Source organism: Lingula anatina, unplaced genomic scaffold (genome assembly GCF_051362555.1).
Source record: "Lingula anatina isolate TDL-2025a unplaced genomic scaffold, LinAna3.0 unanchor82, whole genome shotgun sequence".
NCBI lineage: Eukaryota > Metazoa > Brachiopoda > Lingulata > Lingulida > Lingulidae > Lingula > Lingula anatina.
In genome coordinates, this window is record NW_028257603.1 from 441,093 (window position 1) to 459,947 (window position 18,855).

Consider the following 18,855-nt stretch of genomic DNA (forward strand, 5'->3'; position numbering starts at 1 on the left):
TAAATACCTATCGTACCGGTGGGAAAATGTACAAGTACAAGTCAAGTTTTTTATTTTCTTAAATTTAAGTATAATGAGAAGAAATATCGGTGCAGCTACTGTTCGACATACGCACTGGAAAGTAGGTCAAGCGGAAGTCGCTCTCTGAACACTACGATACATGCGTCATCTGATTTCAGTTCCTATAAATAGACGTAGGGCCTACTTTCCCCTCAACAGTGACAACTACTCGTGTATATCGATCGAATGGGGGGGGGGGGAGTGGTGTGAAGGTTTTTTCCTGTATATATATACAGGGTTGCTACATAATATTCTGTAGGTATCCCTGTACCTTTTATATGCAGTGCTTCCACTTCTTTGTGTAACAAAGCAAGTAAGTTATATTTTGAGTACTGTTTTATACTGGTGGTGGGATGGGGGCATCATCCTCGCTTCATACAGGATCCATGTGCTGATTGATGGTAAGATTCTCTAATAGGTCTCCATTTCATGTTTCACCGCTAGATGTCGCGGACTGTGGTTATATACCGGAGGCGTTACTCGTAGACGTCGATAAACAGTTGATTTGGGTCAGGTATTTGGTCTGAAAGAAGAAGGCGTTCTCATACAGCTAAGGTATTTGGGACATATACAGTAAACGTGTAATTGTTTTTTTTTTTTTTTTTTTTATGTATTTTTAAAGATTATTTCTCATGTCGATATTCCTCTTTATGATATTTTAAATCCAAGCCGATGATTATGCATGTATCCAATACAATCTTGCTTAATCAGTAGTAGATGTGCTCAGGTAGTATCACATAGTGAGTGAATGTTGGCAGGCATCCAGAAGAGTAATAATGAATAATATATTACTGCACGAAAAATCAGCTTTTGTATATCCTAAAAGGTGCTCACACCTTTTCTAGACCTTTCGTATTTTTAAGAAAGGCGTAAAAAATTATCTTTTGTATGGCTTTTGTGTACATATGTGACAGGATATAAACATTGCCCACTTTTCTTTGCCTTTTCCCTACAAAGAAGTTGAACTTTCATACACCTTTTGCAGCAAAAGGTGATTTTTTTTTTTTTTTTTTTTTTTTTTTTTTTGCTTGAAGAAAATGTATCCTAAAGTTCAGTATTCATGGGCTTTTTGCGTGCTTAGAGGTATATGAATGGCCCACTTTCTTTACTTATTTAAACGTAATATTTATTGGGGAAATTTAATAATCAGGCCTAACCAACTACCAGACTCGGCACCTACGGATCCAGAATAAACCGGTATATCAGACCACACTACCCGTTTTCAAGGTGTGTGTCAGATCGCATTACAGAGTATCAGCCACCACACCGATTTTGCCTGGTGCGCGATGTGATAGCGATGATCGTAGTAATAGATAGACCCCGAGTCAGCGAGGGTTATGTGGCATACACGAGTGCGAAGCACGAGTGGATGTCACATACCCTCGCTGACCAGGGATCTATCTTATTTAGACCACGGGTCCATTAGCGGGTTATAACGCATTCATGCGAGACGTGCGGTTATGCGAGTTACACCACGTCTGAATCTTTTGTTCTTCACTTCCACCGTGGTCTAAAGCGGGGTTGGAAAGTAGTGCATCTCATCTAGATTCATGCGCTGCTGCAATTTTCCCTGTTTATGCTAAAAATCTGACAATACCGCAATTTTTAATATAAAATTTAGGTTCGAACATAGCCAATGATGTTTTGTAAATAAGAACTTGCAAACTTATATATTCATTTAGAAAAGTATAGACCTAATTTTGATAGCGGAAGCATATACTGTCGGGGGTTAAATATTTTCTGGACGAGATTCAGTGAGTCGTCTGTCGCCATGTTGTCACTCAGAACTACTCCGATGTCTCCGCACTCGGCAATAGTATGGAGCTTGCGGAATGAGCCGAGGATTGCCGATTTCCATGTTGTTGTATTCATACGAGGCGCGATACCCGGATGACAGGTAGGCTTACAAAATTTGTGATGGGGTATGATACTCTGTAATGCGATCTGACCTAATGCCGAGTCTGGTAGTTGGGTAGGCCTGATAATATACGGATAGAGCACGCTGGGCTGTCACCTTGATTGGATAGTAAACGGTTGTCGTAAAATCGCTACATGATTTTAAAACCGGGTGCATAAATTTGAAAACCACCTAGAACAACCTTAGACTGCCACATTAATCTAATACAATGCATAAAAAATATCAAAAGTGGCCAAAGCATTCAAACCGAATGTCGTAAAGTCCCCATATACCCCCATACATGTACAGATAATAAAATAGTGTAAGCTTGTGAAACAAGATTCCAGAAATTTAAAGATAATAATCGAAATAAAATAGTGCCAGGCACCGGAGCGCCCTAACACTTGGCACGCTTACCGCAAATACTGCAGGCTACATCATCCCGTCGCTCGTTTTTAAATCCCGTGCATGGCATACGCACAATCATATCGTAAACCCAAATTCCCACCTTGACGTTTAAGTCACCTTGCCCCCCCTCCCCCAATCCAACCCTCACTTCGGATAACTTGTTATAGCTAACAGTATATTGATGTTTTTAATGTATAATATTCTAAATTCTGTGATTATTACACTTACAACTAGTTTTTTGTTTTGTTTTTGAAGCATCAAAGCGCCAAAGTATCAAAGGAATATAACAGAACATTATATATAATTTCATATTCTAAACTGTCTTGATTTGCCCTAAATCCAAGAGCAAAATTTCCATTGAGTTTGGGGTTATTTTTCAATTTCTGTTAGTGTAAACGAAAAATTAATCTAAGAACGGAGATCCCTTGTTTTGTGTAAAGTGATATTCTCCTCATTTGAAGGCCTAAGAAGGTCATTGACACATGCAAAAATATGCGTTTACTACAAGAAAAATACACAAAATAAAATTAATGAAGAAAAACTATGGGAACAGTGTTGTTTTTGTTACTTCATTAATATGTATACAAACTGCCTATTGGAACATAAAAACATCGTAAAATATTAAAATAAAATGAAATAAAGCAAACCTTTATTATATCTTTAAATCAAGTATATCTCTATTCATTCATGTAATTTCTCGGTGTAAACTGTAGGACATACGTTACTAAAATGTTAGGAACGCACGTCCCATTAGGACGTGCATTACTACACGTAGGACTTGCCTTACTTGGGAGCCTTCGTCCTGTGGACATTGAATCCTAGTAACGTATGCGCTAGGACTTCCATTCCTAGCAATGCATGCCCTAGGACTTGCATTCCCAGGACTTGCGTTACTAGGACGTGCACTCCTGCCACACCGACCTCCAGCCAGCACATTTTCAACCGCCTAGCCGTTCGCATTCGCAGATAGTCAGTCAAAGGGCCATTGATATTTTTCGCACCGATTCTCTAACAATGACATAACTCATTATTAGTGGAGGAACGCGTACGGTGACATTTTGCTTTGAGTTTTACTCAAGGTTAAAACAGCAAGAGACAATAGTATACATGTAGAGCACTAGACACGGCTGACAAAGTAGGTAAAATAGTGATTTCAGTGGCAAGGTTCATGAGTCTGACCCCTGGTTTTTGGGCATTGCACATGCACGAAAATGCAGTAGTATCGAAGTAGTAAAGAAGCATTAACGCAGTAGTGGTGTGGAGCATATTTGCAGTAGAAATGCAGTACCCTAGGTTCTAGATTCCGGTATTGCCAGCTCGATCTTGATTTCATATATAACCCATGTCGCAATCGACTCCACCACGAGGTATATTTAGCAAGCTAGCTTTTACGTTTCTCTGACACTCAGGGTAAAATGCAGTAGAGTCTACTTCAATTCTACTTCAAAAATTACATAGGGTTGTACAGAGGAGCAGCATTAATGCAGTAGATTAGCAGCATGATAGAAGCATGTTTCAAATATGCTAATTAGCTCCCACATCGAAGCAGATTTGAAGCATGTTTGCAGTATGATTGCAGTAGTCTACTGCGCTGGAGTATCTACTTCGTTTGCGTGCGGATGGTATCAAAAAAGGGACGAATTTTCATAATGATTTTAGTAAGGCATATGTCTCTTGTGTCCAAATGTGTGTGATAGCATTCTCAATCTGGTACCGTTTTGTGTGCTACAAAACCTTATATAACCCACCCCATCAGCAGCAAGTGCTTTTTTTTCAAATAGGGGTACAGTGAAGTAGAAAGAAAAAGCTTATTTATCAGTATGGTTAAAGGTATATCAATGTATTATATGTCATTATGGAGGCAAGGAATGGGACATGTAATTTTATAAGTCATAGATGCATGGCAATTAGTCAAGGGTCAATGATAATGGGTCAGAGGTCACATTTTGTGATTTTTTTTTATAAATTAGAACCAAAAGGTTTTTTTAAAAAACATTGTTTGAATAAATTTCTGGGTATTTGGTGAATGATTTCTGATCATGCTATAGTCTAATGCTTATAAAAAATTTGGAGCTCCATGTGTTTTTCTATTCTGGGGTTCGTCTCTTAGGAGAAACCACACTCTCCTTGGCAAAAAATGTTTGAATATCACTGGTCACATCGTTGTTATTTTTAGTTATGTCGGGATTTGCATTAACTGCAGCATATCAAAACCCCATAAATAAATAAATAAATAAATACCAGAGGACACCTCTCCCCTACCTGTTTGACGGTGGTAAAATTTTACATTGGGTCACCTACCTGGTATTGTTCATGGAAGAAAATAACAAACTTAGAATATGCAAAAAAAAAATTAAGAGTTATGTCTCTGAACCTTACTTTAAAATGAAATCCCACAACCCCATAAAAAAGAGCAAAAATGAGAATCAGTGATCACAACTTAGATATGGAAAGAGGGCAACACACAAACACACCCCTAAACACCATTGTCATAAAGAAAATGTCCTCAAAGTGAGATGGTAGAAGGTGACATTTCTTTCTTTCCTGAATGACGCAAGTTGAGAGAAAATTACTGTTTTTATCTATATCAGAGGTAAATTCGCAGGGTTTGACAGACAGGGTCAGACTGCTTACATTATCTTAAATCCACACTGTGCAGGATGTGACTGCTATTATAATGACAATGACGATTATTTACAGCTTTCAAACATTTATTCACCGACTCTCTTTCACATACAAAATCACGAGTACCTATGCTCTATTTCTCAATGCTGATTACGCATTAACTTGTTTTTTTTCATTGTATTTTACGTGATCACAAGGAGTTTTTCACTCTCATCTTGCAAACCACCATTCAATATTTCCTTTAAAAATGAATTCTTAATACTGAAAAACAATGACACCTTGCAGCCTGCTCTGCCTCACTATTTGCAGACAATGTTTCAGTCACTGTCACTGTGTACTGTTGATGAGGCATAGACGCAAGGATAACTCTTTTGAAGTATATTGTGCAGGCTCTTTTGTCATAAATCTGCTACATATAACCTGAATGTACATATAGTGATTCACAACGCAGCTGCTACTCTTAGTAAGGACTCAACCAGTTGAAAACTTGTGACACAGCTTCAGGGACAAGATCACACCAACTTCCCTTGCTGTGATTATGGATCTACTAGCACATTATCTATGTTTTGTCCTTCTAGTTTCTCTAATACCATTTACCCTGATCTATGCTCACATCAATCTCTCCAGCTTTACCAACTGCTACAAATTATAAATGGTGCCAGTGTATTGATAACTAACCCCAATCCTAAATCTCCATTATCAAATGGGTTTAAAGGACAGACGTGCCCTTTTCATTCTTCTCAACCCTCTTTAGGTTGAGAAAAGCACTTAAGAGTGAAATGGATTCTCCCTCCTCCCAAGCTACCCTACAATCTTTCCAAACCGAACGTAACATACTGGGATCAAATTGGACAATCGAAATTGGTGGATAAGATTCTGAAGCAACGGCACAAAGGATTCTTCGTGGAATCAGGAGCATTTGATGGAGAGGTTCATTCCAATTCTCTCTTCTTCGAGATTTCACGAGACTGGGATGGGTTGCTTGTTGAACCAAATCCGTGGTTATTTGAAGTTCTGTTGAACAAAAATAGGTAAAGATTTTTTTTCAAGAACAGATAGGGAGCAGCCACTGTCATTTTAGTTTAGATGAAACCTAGATGATTCGTTTGCATCATTAGTCACTCTTAAAATCCTCGTCATTGTTTAGTCATATATTGTTTTCAAACGGAATTTAAGGAGGCTCCATGGAATCCACTTAAAATCAACAACGGACAAGAACTATTTCACGAGCAATTCATTCTCTGTCTAAAAATGTTTTATTAAATAAAATTGTTTGCATTTTATGAATAAATAATATATTTAGTGTATGGGTATTATTTTTTTCCTGGATAACATACTTTTATCAAAAATTTTACTTCTTTTCAGGAAAGCGTACGTTGCTAATAAATGCTTAGCAACGGGCCATGGTCCGACAGTGGTTGATTTTACGTTCGCAAAGCAACTTGGGGGAATACTAGAAAAAAGCCATGTAATTCCTAAAAGGCAACAAAGCCTAATAAAAGGAAAAAGTCGCATACAGTGTTTTCCCATTCGCTCTCTCCTGGCCGCCATCGGTCGGAATCACGTAGACTACTTTACCTTGGACGTAGAGGGTGCCGAAATAGAAATCCTGATATCGTTTCCATGGCAACACGTCATCGTTGACGTATGGACGATAGAGTACGCAGTTCACAGCGGAGGTCCTGATACGCCAAAACGTGAGAAAGCAATCAGGGAGATATTAAAAAATACAGGACTTTACAGTGAAGGTACCATTCTAAGAGGCCAAGATATAGTGTTTGTTAGAAAGGACGTGCCACAATGAATATGTGAGCAAGTGGAACTTTTAAACTATTACAAAATCTTGTGACGTCATATAATACTAGAAAACGTGCGAGAATACGTGAAAGGTGTATTACCTTTTAGCAATAAGGATGAAACCCGTGGAAAAAAAAACACAGCCAACATACAGTTTGTTCATAAAATGTTCTGATTCAATTTAGGAAATATATTTTATTTTACATTTGTTATTTTAATGTTTTTTCATATGAATTTGCAACTTTCTTAAAAAGGTTTATCAACATTTCCAAGTAAAACAAATTTAATTCTTCATTTCTTTTTATAGAATAATAAATTATACTGATACCATACTTTAAAGGCTTCTAGCAGAATTTTCTCATACGTGTAGCTCTGGGCCCGTACATGTAACTCGAAAGCATGTCTTGGTAATTACTATTCTTGAGCAGGTATTATTTTTTCAATCCAATCAATACATATAAGCTTTTGTGTTCCACACGTGATAGAGCCCCACATGATAAAGAGTCCTGTTCCTATTAATTTGCACAGGTAAGTAAGCCTTGGCCTAGATTTTGACCCACCTACGTTAGGCTAACCCTAACCGGCATAATGTTATGGAGGGTGGACTTTCTGTTACACGGGCCCTCAGTTTCCTCACATATGCATAACATAGGCTTAAAACGCAGACCGTCAATGCCTTATTTAATCACGATATTTTCTTTCCAATCTATTTTCAGTTGACCATAGAAAAAAGTCAAAAGGCAAGGACGCCACAGATAAATTAAACAGACAAGATGGCAATGAACAATTGGGCAGTTGCTGTCCTTGCTGTTATTATCCTAGTTGTTTGCATTTCAATGATTATTTTTCGTCCCGTTTGTGAAACGAAATTGGGTCATTTATCAAAACACTTGAGTGATTCTATAAAAGAACGTCCATACAATAACAGTTTGACCTCAGAATTTATTAAACGTCTTGGCACCGGGAACATAGACGCCGTCAATGAAGACCTTTTAGAACACTTAAGAGGGAAATGGATTCTCCCTCCTTCCAAGCTGTCCTATAATCTTTCCAAACCAAAGGCAACATACTGGGACCAAATGGGGCAATCAAAATTAGTAGATAAGATTCTGAAGCAACGCCGAAAAGGATTCTTCGTGGAATCAGGAGCATATGATGGAGAGGGTCATTCCAATTCTCTCTTCTTCGAGATTTCTCGAGACTGGAAAGGATTGCTTGTGGAGCCAAACCCGTGGTCCTTTGAAGTTCTTTTGAACAAAAACAGGTGGGGGTAGTTTACGAGAAGAAAGGAGATAGTCATCGCCTCTTTAGTGTAGCGGTGATGTATGTGCTTTGTTGGATTTTTTTACTTCCAGTTGCCACAGTGCCTGATTATTTTTCTTCAGGAGCACATTAAGTGTACAGCGTTTTTTCCCATACACACAATCTTTTGTCTCATAGTGTTAAGAGAAGATGGCAGTCTCTCAGATTAAAAAAGTGAATAGAATGTCTCAAAGTTATTATTATTATTGGAAATTGATTGAACCACCAAGCTTTAAATTCGCGTCAATATGAATTTGGCATGCTGCTTTCTACGCTCATCTAAATTATATCCTTAACGACGATCAAAATGTGCATTCAAGATATAGAATGAAAGTCTTTACTGATCGACATGTTCGTTTTGCTGATCTTGAATATATTACATGTGCCAAAAAAGTTCGTTTATTTCCCTCGTGACCTGGCTAATATCTCTTATTTTAAATTCTTTCCAGGAAAACTTACGCTGTAAATTCGTGCTTAGCAACGGGAAGTAGTCCCGCAAAGGTTGATTTTACGTATGCTCAGGAGATAGGAGGAATACCGAAACACAGCCATGTAATTCCTAAAAGGGAACAAAACTTGATACAAGGAAAAAGTCGCATACAGTGTTTTCCCATTCGCTCTCTCCTGGCCGCCATCGGCCGGAATCACGTAGACTACTTTACCTTGGACGTAGAGGGTGCCGAAATAGACATCCTCAAATTGTTTCCATGGCAACACGTCACCGTGGACGTGTGGACGATAGAGTACGCAGTTCACGGCGGAGGTCCTGATACGCCAAAACGTGAGAAAGCAATCAGGGAGATATTCAAAAATACAGGACTCTACAGGGAAGGTACCATTCTGGGAGGACAAGATATAGTGTTTGTTAGAAATGACGTGCCACAATGAACAAGCAATCACGAGCAAGTTACAAATGGAACTGTACTTTATATGAACTTTTCACGCGATACAACACAATGATAGCGTTTCTCAGAACGTACTTAAAAAAGAGGAGATCAGCAATACGTTACAAATTAGATTATTCTGTTTAGTTTTCACGTGATACAATATAATGTACTGTTTGATGTTTGTCAGGAAGGAATATTATAGTGAAAAAGCAGCCATGCGTATGGTTGTGTACATGTATATCTTGAATTTAGCATTCAGCGGGATAATGTTTTTGTCGGTATATATGTTTATAAACATGCTTAAAATTAATATCGATACTGGGGCACCACATTTATGTAGGTTTTGTGACATTAATTAATGAAATCATAAAATAGTTTCTCAAAACAATCATGGTCCTCATGCTTTTCTCTATATAAATTGCAATTACACTCTGTCATCATGGGGCCTTTTACTGAGGAACCTGCAGTAATCCAGCCCAAAGGAGGTACAATTGATTAAAACTATGAAAAAAGAAGACCGTTCGAGTTCACGTCAAACCAGGATATAAAAGTAGTAAGTCACATAAATGAGGACGTGTGAATAGGCCAGTTTTGCAATAAAAAAGTAACACATAACCAAATGTTTTCACATTCAAATGCTTTATTTTAGTCGACAAATTATATAACAGTTTTCTCATAACATGGGTAAGAAGTGACACAATATTCTACGCACTGAAAAATGCATTCACATATTAACATAAGCTAATAAAAATGTTACTAGCTGTATAGTATTTCACAAACCGGCCATGAATGTTGTTAATGAATACTAAAATACAGACTGATGGAACAAAGGCAAATAGTAATATATATGGTGATTTCACAAACCGGTCAATATAGTGGATCGCCCTTGCCCCGTCAGATTTTGTAGTTGATGCAATTATAAAAATATTTGGCGTGAATATGATACGTGTCACTAAGGCTTTCTTTGTCACTTAAACAACATTCTCTCTGATCGTCATCAATATCATCATCTGGAGAATTTGTCAAGTTGCCATGGAAACAGGATGTCATTTGCACACTAGAATGGTTCCAATATTTGGCCAGGGCATCGTTCTGTAGCACAAAACGAAAACTCAGGAAATTTTGTGAAGGCGAATTCACATGAACTCGACCGGACACTAACTATAAAAAGTTCATCACAATTACAATAGGGCAAAATACACTTATGTAGGTAGAATATGTTTGTGTTTAAAAAAAAACATTTATTTTGGTTCCAAATTTAAAGAATTTTGGTAGCTATGTCAAAAGCGAAAATATATTAAAAACTGCCAAAGATAACTGATACACACGTATTAATTTAAGATGTGAAACTCTAGATACACAAAAGTATGATTACCTGAAAGGTCACTGCTTATTATGTTAGGCCAGAGACAGCCTCAAGTTCACTGAGAAAATAAAATATTGCCACTGGTTCAGACATGCAAAGTGTAACGAACAGTAGCTGTGTTTAGATATCATTCCGAAATACATACCAATAAAATAGCCCTTTCATCAACATCTGTGTTCATCCGAGTGTACACGGATCTTCATCAATATCTGTTTACATCCAAGTGTACAGGAGGCGTCGTTCTAATTTCAGTATACTGTATATAAGACATGTGTAACTGACTCAAATTTTGTATAAGCTTTGAATAAGAATTAAAAGTTCGAGTTTCTTTATTACATGAAACTATGACTAAAAGACTTAGGAGTTGGCAGAGGTACAAAATAAGTGGAAAGACGGTAGATCATTTATCATTAGCAACCTGCCCCGTGATATCCTGGATTCATCCATTGGCTGTCAATTGGACCAAGGACCTGAGAACCCCCCCCCCCCCCGCGCGCGCGCGCGCGCACACACACACACACACACACACACACACACAGTAGATTCAGCCTTTGCCCATTACATAATTTCACTGTAACATATGCATCCACTTGTGTGGATGAAAATGACAATATGAATACAATTTTTGTGAATATGCTATTAAACAATCACGATGAGTAAGACTATTTACTTATTTACTAAAAAAACTGCCCCGTGATATCATTACAAGAAGGTAGAAAAACAGACCAAGCTCTTAAAACGTTTCATACCAAATATTATAGCCAAGACTTATGGAATAAAATGATTTGCTAGGTTTTATACTTACTGGTATATGAGTATGTTGGAAAAAACAGGAGCCCCCCTATCGCACGCAGGTTGGAAACTGGCAGATGACGATAAATAAACTTATAGCTACACATTATTATAAAAAGCAGGGCATATAATATGCCACCAATGAATTAATTATGGTGTTGTGTCTTTTCAGCACATGCTTAATCCAGTCTAACCTAAAACAACGTGGAATGTTCAAATGTATTTTGTCAAATTTATTAATTATTTGGTTAAACATTTTGTTTTAGCTATTAATAAAGATAACTATCAGTTTGATAAAATATTTTATCCATCACTCAGCCCAGTCAGGACTTGGGTACTAGTAATAATTAATATTAATACCATAATCTCTCCAAAACTGAATTAAAATACATTCACTCTCTCACTATGTATGCTGTAACAAAAGTTTTGATACTCTAAATATGCCAATTTAGGTTCATGTATAAGATGGAAAAAATAATGTGGAAACCAAGCTACTAGCAGCAGCAGCGGTTTCTGGTCACATTTATGGTTATTTAGATACTAGACGTTCAGTAAAATAAGATATAATTTGATCTTCTTTTTAAATAAATGTTTACACTTCACAGTGACTAACATATATTATTATTAATATTCATTTCTTTTTTAAATGCGTTCTTTCAATTTCTATATTTTGCTTAGATGGAAAACTATTCATTGTGTGAACTGAATTGAAGACCACTTTAAACTGCTGGAGGGGTGTTGTAGCCTATTCGATCAGACGAATTATAAAATTGTCTTTTGTTTAACAAAACCTTTTAGTACTTAGCCATATATATTTTGTTAATAAGAGGTATCACCTAAAATCATTTAACACCCAAACCCAATATAGAAGCAGGGGCGGATCCAGAGATATTTTCTGACAGTCTTCCAAATTATATTTGTTGGTCCATCCTCCATTTTGACCGTCTTCTGACAAAAAACATTAGATACCCGTCAATGTAAACTTCAAAATTAGACCGTCTTCTGGAAGACCCGGAAAACGGCCTAAATCCGCCCCTGTAGAAGTGCAATTGAGGTCACTGGCATGCTCTAAAAATATTTAGTGCACAGATTGCAAACTGTCTGATTATTTTAGGGTCCTACGTGAAGAAGTTTGTAAAAAAAAGTTTCACTCTCCGTGAACCATGAATAATAAAAAATAATTCAGCTTCTATCCCCAAAAAAAGGAACATACGTTACTGTCACAGATGCAAAAAGTTCAACTATGAAACGTTATATTCACTTTGAAAAATTCAATTTCATCAAAAACTGCTACTTTGTATGTGCATACACTAGACCGTCACTCTCTTACCAACTGGAGAAATGCCACGCGGTATTATACTGGCACTGTGGCACAGTGTATCCGGGCTTATCATTATTTTGTAAGTGATTGGGATATCTCTAGTCACAGAAATAACACAAGTCTCAGTTAGTTTCCAGAGTCTGTATTGAACTATTTTCCCCGATAAATGAAACACCTAAACAGAGTCCGCTCATACAATTGGGCCATCTCCCCGTCTATCAGTTATGTCAGAATATTACGACGAACACTAATTGTCTCTCATCCATACATACACAATGAGTGGTATGTGTAACATCATAGGTCGCATTCAACGATCTTCCCATGTTAATGTACGATCTCAACTACCGCATCCACTCCCCTCCAGCGGAGGCTATTTGCGCGTCAAGGCAATGCAAACCTAACCACAACCGTACTAGCGTCCGGTAATGACCCGTTACAAACATGACCTGAGAAGTATGACATAAAATCCTGAGCGCCTTTGTTCTAGCAAAAGCGGCATTATTCATTGAAATATTAAATAAAACGCTAGTAAATCATTCCCGTTAAAGCATTTTAGGAAACAACGCCAAAACTATTACTGTGCTAAAAAAAAAGTAGAAAACGCAAATTTACGAGCTATGTCGGTAGCGCTTAACGGCATTAACCGGAAGCTAAACTTTTTAACGTACGTAAAGCCCCTTTTACATACCATTATAGTAAACTTGAAACTTACTTTAAACTATAAAGTAGTAATTATTTACTATGCTTACTTTCTATACTGTTTCGCTGGCCCGTTTACTCTAATTTTCCTCCGTTTTTCTTCGATGAGAAATTGACTACTGTATACTGCTCTACGTTAACTTAAAGACAAATGCGAGGTCAGCGGATGAGACTAAGAAAACAAGGGAATTTTAGTGACCAATAATAGTTGCTTTCGCTCATCAAAGAGATCTGGCCACCCTTGACGTCAGTAACCGCACCCAACCACTGTTAGAAAACAAAGGGACATCGGTCTCTCCCTTGTCCTCTATTGTGCTGCCTCTCACATCTATCGCAATACTTACAACAGCACCTGTTAAACTGCCCGACATTTGCTTCAAGAGCACCTTGGCTGTCATCCTAGGGCGCATTCCCATAGATTTTAGATCGATCTATCCCCATGGGGAGTCTCACTAGTGTACTGTCAGATAATCCGGCTTAAATGTCCGTCCCGCCTACTACAAGCTGTAAGGGGGTAATTAACTTTCGTGCCCGCTCGGCTGACAGCTATTTAGCGTGAACCCCCAGGGAGTAGGTCGATCTAGATGGATCGATCTAATCTCTGGGAATGGGGTCCTAGAGTTCAATGGCTTTACACATCTTATATGCGCGCTTACACGATTCACTATTGAATAAACGTGAAAAGTGCAGTTTTCCTTCAAACACACCACGGCGTATAGACCTATTAACTTTGATAGTTACTCATAAAGTGCCTGTCACATTCAGTTTTACGTGCTTTTCTGAACACATGTACAGCTGTTGATTGTACCACTACGGCACTATGTCTGCACGGACCAAAATCAACATTTTTCTATCATTCTTATTGTAGAAATTTAGAAATACACGTGGAAAATTAGAAATAGAGTTCCAATTGTAACATATACGTATTCAGGATTGCTTTTTTTATTGTGGCACATCCTTTCTGACAAACACTATATCTAGGTTCCTTAGAATGGTACCTTCCCTGTAGAGTCCTGTATTTTTGAAGATCTCCCTGATTGCTTTCTCACGTTTTGGCGTACCAGGACCTCCGCCGTGAACCAAGAACTCTATGGTCCACACGTCAACAGTGACATGTTCCCATGGAAACGATTTAAGGATTTCTATTTCGGCGCCTTCTACGTCCAAACTAAAGTAGTCTACGTGATTCCGACCGATGGCGGCCAGGAGAGAGAAAATGGGAAAACACTGTATGCGACTTTTTCCTTCTACCATGTCTTGTTCATCCTTAGGAATTACAGGGCTGTGCTTTGGTATTCCTCCTATCTCCATTGCGAAGGTAAAATCGACCACTGAGGGACTGCGACCCGTTGCTAAGCAGGTATTAACAGCGTAAGCTTTCCTGGAACGTAAGATAAACAGTCAACACAAGAAACGAGGAAATAAACAAACATTCTCTGCTACGTGTACGTAATATATATTAAAGATCAACATATGAATAAATTGATCAGTAAATGTTGTAATGTTCTAATGGTCTAATACATATTTTAATTGATATTAAATATAGAATTTAGATATTCATATTGACAGGAATTTAAATTCTGAAGGTACAATTAACTACTAGTATCAATAAAACACTTTGTGGCAGTCTCTTCACTTTTATCTGTTAGACTGTTATCTTTTCTTAAAGCTACTATAAAAGAAAGAATGTATAGTAGCGGCGTACATTTAACGTATATCCACCTGATGAAAATGAATTTGTTATTGTGACAACTGGAAGTAAAAAATCCAACAAAATACATGCATCATCGCTTCACTAAAGAGGCAATGACTATCTCGTTCTACTCGTAAACTACCCTTACCTGTTTTTGTTCAAAAGAACTTCAAAGGACCACGGGTTTGGCTCCACAAGCAATCCTTCCCAGTCTCGTGAAATCTCAAAGAAGAGAGAATTGGAATGAGCCTCTCCATCATATGCTCCTGATTCCACGAAGAATCCTTTGCGGCGTTGCTTCAAAATCTTATCTACCAATTTTGATTGTCCAATTTGATCCCAGTGTGTTGCCTTTGGGGTGGAAAGATTGTGTGGCAGCTTGGAAGGAGGAAGAATCCATTTCCCTCTTAAGTGTTCTAAAAGGTCTTCATTTAGGGGGTCTATGTTCCCGTTTCTTAGACGTTTAATGAACTTCGTGGTCAAACTGTTACTGTGTGGATGTTCTTTTATAAAATCACTCAATGTGATGTTCTTTAAGATGTTCTTAGATTCAAACCAACAAGACACCAAGTCTGATTTCCCAGCACCATACTTTATTCTTCAAGTCTCCAGTATTCTCCCGAGATCACAACACTCACAACACTGATATTCTCTAACACAATACTGAGCTACTGCACATTTACTACATCTCTCCCTCTTGAGATATGCACCACAATGACTTTAAATGTGCAATTTTTTTTCTTTTTACTTATATAATGACAAAACTAAATAAACTAAAATGTTACAAATACTCAGAGGCACTCTAAATAATCACTTCAGAGTGTAAACAGATCAACAGTTCTCATTAATCCTTTAACAGTCCTTGGTCATCTTACATGTAAGACAATATGTCTCTAGAAAATTTTAATGACAGTAATATTTCTCAGTCAAGTGTAAGTTAGTCTCTCAGGTGCTTTGCGCTCCCTTTGTGGATATCTGCGAACTGGTTGTTTATCAACAGTAGGACTAGCCTCAACATCATCAGATACAAATGTACTGCTAGCTTCAGATTTGTCAGGTAATTTTGCATCACTATTGTCCATTGTATCACCTGATTCATGCTCAATTTGAACAGGTTCTGAATAAAACCTTGGCTCAGGTTGCTCAAATTCAGTCTTTGTTTGATTATCAGATTCAACATTTTCTCTCGAAGGTAGTGTCACATTAACTTCATCAGAAAATGGCATTTCATTTGAAACAGTGGGACCAATTATATGATCAATATGCACAAAGCGTTTCGATCTGCCAATTTGTACAACATATGTCTGAGGTCCACAAACTTTCACAATGCAACCAGAAACCCATTTCTCTTGCCCCCCTCTGAAATTGCGAACTCTGACCTTATCATACAGGTTAAAGTGACGCGACTTGGGACGTTTGTCATGATACTGACATTGCTTTTCCTGTTTTGTTTCAACAGACATAGAAAGGCTGGGTTTCAAAAGAGAAAATTTTGACCTAATCTGACGCTTCATGAACAATTCAGATGGACTGACACCAGTTGTTGAATGCGGAGTTATTCTATACAGCATCATTAACTGGGATAATCTCAGACTGCGGGAACCTTCCCTATTCTCTAACATATGTTTTGTTAGCCCTTGTTTGATAACTTGCACTGAACGCTCAGCGGCACCATTCGTGCTTGCATGGTACGGAGGTATAAGTTTGTGATTTATTCCATTCATTTCACAGAATTTACGAAACTCCCCTGAGGTAAACTGTGGTCCATTATCTGACACAATAATCTCAGGCAAACCTGCTCTTGCAAACCACGAACGTAAAACATCAATTGTTTTCGAAGCAGTAGTAGATTGCATTTCTTCTACTTCTATCCACTTCGAATATGCATCAATCAGTATCAAATAAGAACGATTGTCTTTCTCAAAGAAATCAATATGGACCCTCTCCCACACACGTGAAGGGAAAGACCATGGGATCAGTGGTGCAACAGCTGGCAAGGCTCTGTTTGATTGACATTCATCACATCCAGAGACCAAAGACTCAATTCCAGAATCTAGTCCAGGCCACCACAAATACCCTCTAGCTAAGGACTTCATTCTAACAATCCCATGATGTTCTTCGTGTAATTCACGAAGTAAACGGTCACGATAACAAGGTGGTATGATGACACGTAATCCCCAAAGTATGCAACCTTGGTCAACAGTAAGTTCATTTCTGCGTCTAAAGTAAGGCATCAAAGAATCATCTTTGACATAGCTTGGCCAACCATTAAGAGTGAAATCATACACTCTGGACAAGACTGGGTCCTTCATAGTGGCTTTGCTAATATCACTCGCTTTCACAGGTAATTCTTCTGTGAAAGACACACAATGGACAACAAACTCGTTATCCTCACTAGGCTCAGAATTTTTATTTGGTAACCGTGAAAAGCAATCTGCACTTGCATTGTCAGCAGACTTTCTATATTTTATCTTGTAATTGTAAGCTGACAGAATCAAACTCCAGCGTTGCATTCTAGCTGCAGCTAATGACGGTATACCAGTATGTGAATTGAATATTTTCACAAGAGGCAGATGGTCTGTAATAAGAGTAAACTCTCTTCCATATAAATACATGTGGAATTTCTTCACACCAAATATGATGGCTAAAGCCTCTTTCTCAATTTGAGCATAATTCTTTTCTGCTTTAGAAAGAGTACGAGAGGCTGTTTCAATGGGGCGTTCAGAACCATCTTCCATAATATGACTTATGACTGCACCAATCCCCACTGATGATGCATCACAAGCTAATACGATTGGCCGTTTAGGATCATAGGGTGTGAGACACGACTCTGCAGAAATAGCAGACTTGGCAGCATTAAATGCAGCATCACACTCTTTTGTCCAGTTCCACTCTACATTTTTGCTTAAGAGCCTGTTTAGTGTGGACACCTGAGTAGACATGTTCTTTATGAATTTCCCATAAAAGTTTAACATTCCCAGGAATGACTTGAGCTCTGAAACATTTTCAGGCTTGGGCATATTCATGATATTTTCTATGTTCTTGGCACTTGGATGTATACCACTTTCATCCAGTGTATGACCAAGAATATCAATACGTTTCTGAATGAAACTACACTTTGACAAACGCGCACGGATATTGTACTGACGGAGTCTCTGCAGCACACGTTGTAGTGCTATGTAATGTTCTTCTACTGTGTCAGTAGTGATGAGTATATCATCAATAGAACAAGCAGCCTCCTCAATACCATCCAACACTTGATCCATAACGCGTTGAAACTGCTGCGGAGCAGTCGTAATACCATACGGCATTCGCTCTGGGCGTAACAAACCAATCAAAGTGTTAATCGTGAGATATTGTTTTGACTTCTCACTCAATTTTAACTGGGAAAATGCTTCGCGCAAATCTATTTTAGATCTGAATTTCCCTTTTGCATGTTTGGCTAGTACTGACTGAATAGTTGGGAGTGGATATGGGTCTTTGTCTAGTACTGTATTAACTGTGACCTTATAGTCACCACATAACCTCAGATCCCCTGATGGTTTTACAACAGTGACTTGTGGACTCGCCCACTTACTACTTTCTACTTTGGTATAATGACCCTTCTCAACTGCCTCCAACAGCTGAGATTTGACCTTATCTTGCAGAGGGTAGGGTACACTATAAGCTTTCTTGAATATGGGAGTTGTACCTTCAGGAATGTAAACATCTGCTTCAAAACTTTTGATTGACCCTTGACTTGGAGCAAATACATCTTTGTATTGTGACAGAAGTGACTTTAACTTTGGGTCACTCTGTACAGAAAAGACATTGGACCAATCTAACTTTATTTTCTCTAACCAATTTTGCCCCAACAATGCAGGTTTAGATCCCTCCACCACTACTAATGGTAGGTCTACAGACTGGTCATTGTAACTCACTGTGACTGTTATTTCCCCCAATAAATTAAGAGGATTGCCGCAATAAGATGTGAGATGCAAATCTGATTGACGTAAAGGGTGATCTTTG

The 18,855-nt window shown here is 38.1% G+C and overlaps 1 protein-coding gene across 2 annotated transcripts; it reads left to right on the forward strand.

Moving 5' to 3' along the window:
• Positions 1 to 487: 487 nt before the first annotated feature.
• Positions 488 to 10,495, forward strand: LOC106175450 (uncharacterized). 2 transcript variants are annotated; one of them, XR_015331657.1, is made up of 3 exons: positions 488 to 615; positions 5,745 to 6,021; positions 6,356 to 6,992. XR_015331657.1 is itself a non-coding variant. In XM_013557464.2 (3 exons), exons 2-3 carry the CDS (start codon positions 7,561 to 7,563, stop codon positions 8,975 to 8,977), a joined length of 930 nt encoding a protein of 309 aa, XP_013412918.2. In that variant the 5' UTR covers positions 511 to 615; positions 7,504 to 7,560; the 3' UTR covers positions 8,978 to 10,495. The 2 variants fall into 2 exon arrangements, 1 of the variants encoding a protein (XP_013412918.2); XM_013557464.2 differs by lacking the exons at positions 5,745 to 6,021; positions 6,356 to 6,992 and adding exons at positions 7,504 to 8,051; positions 8,539 to 10,495 and having other exon boundaries at positions 511 to 615.
• Positions 10,496 to 18,855: the final 8,360 nt, after the last annotated feature.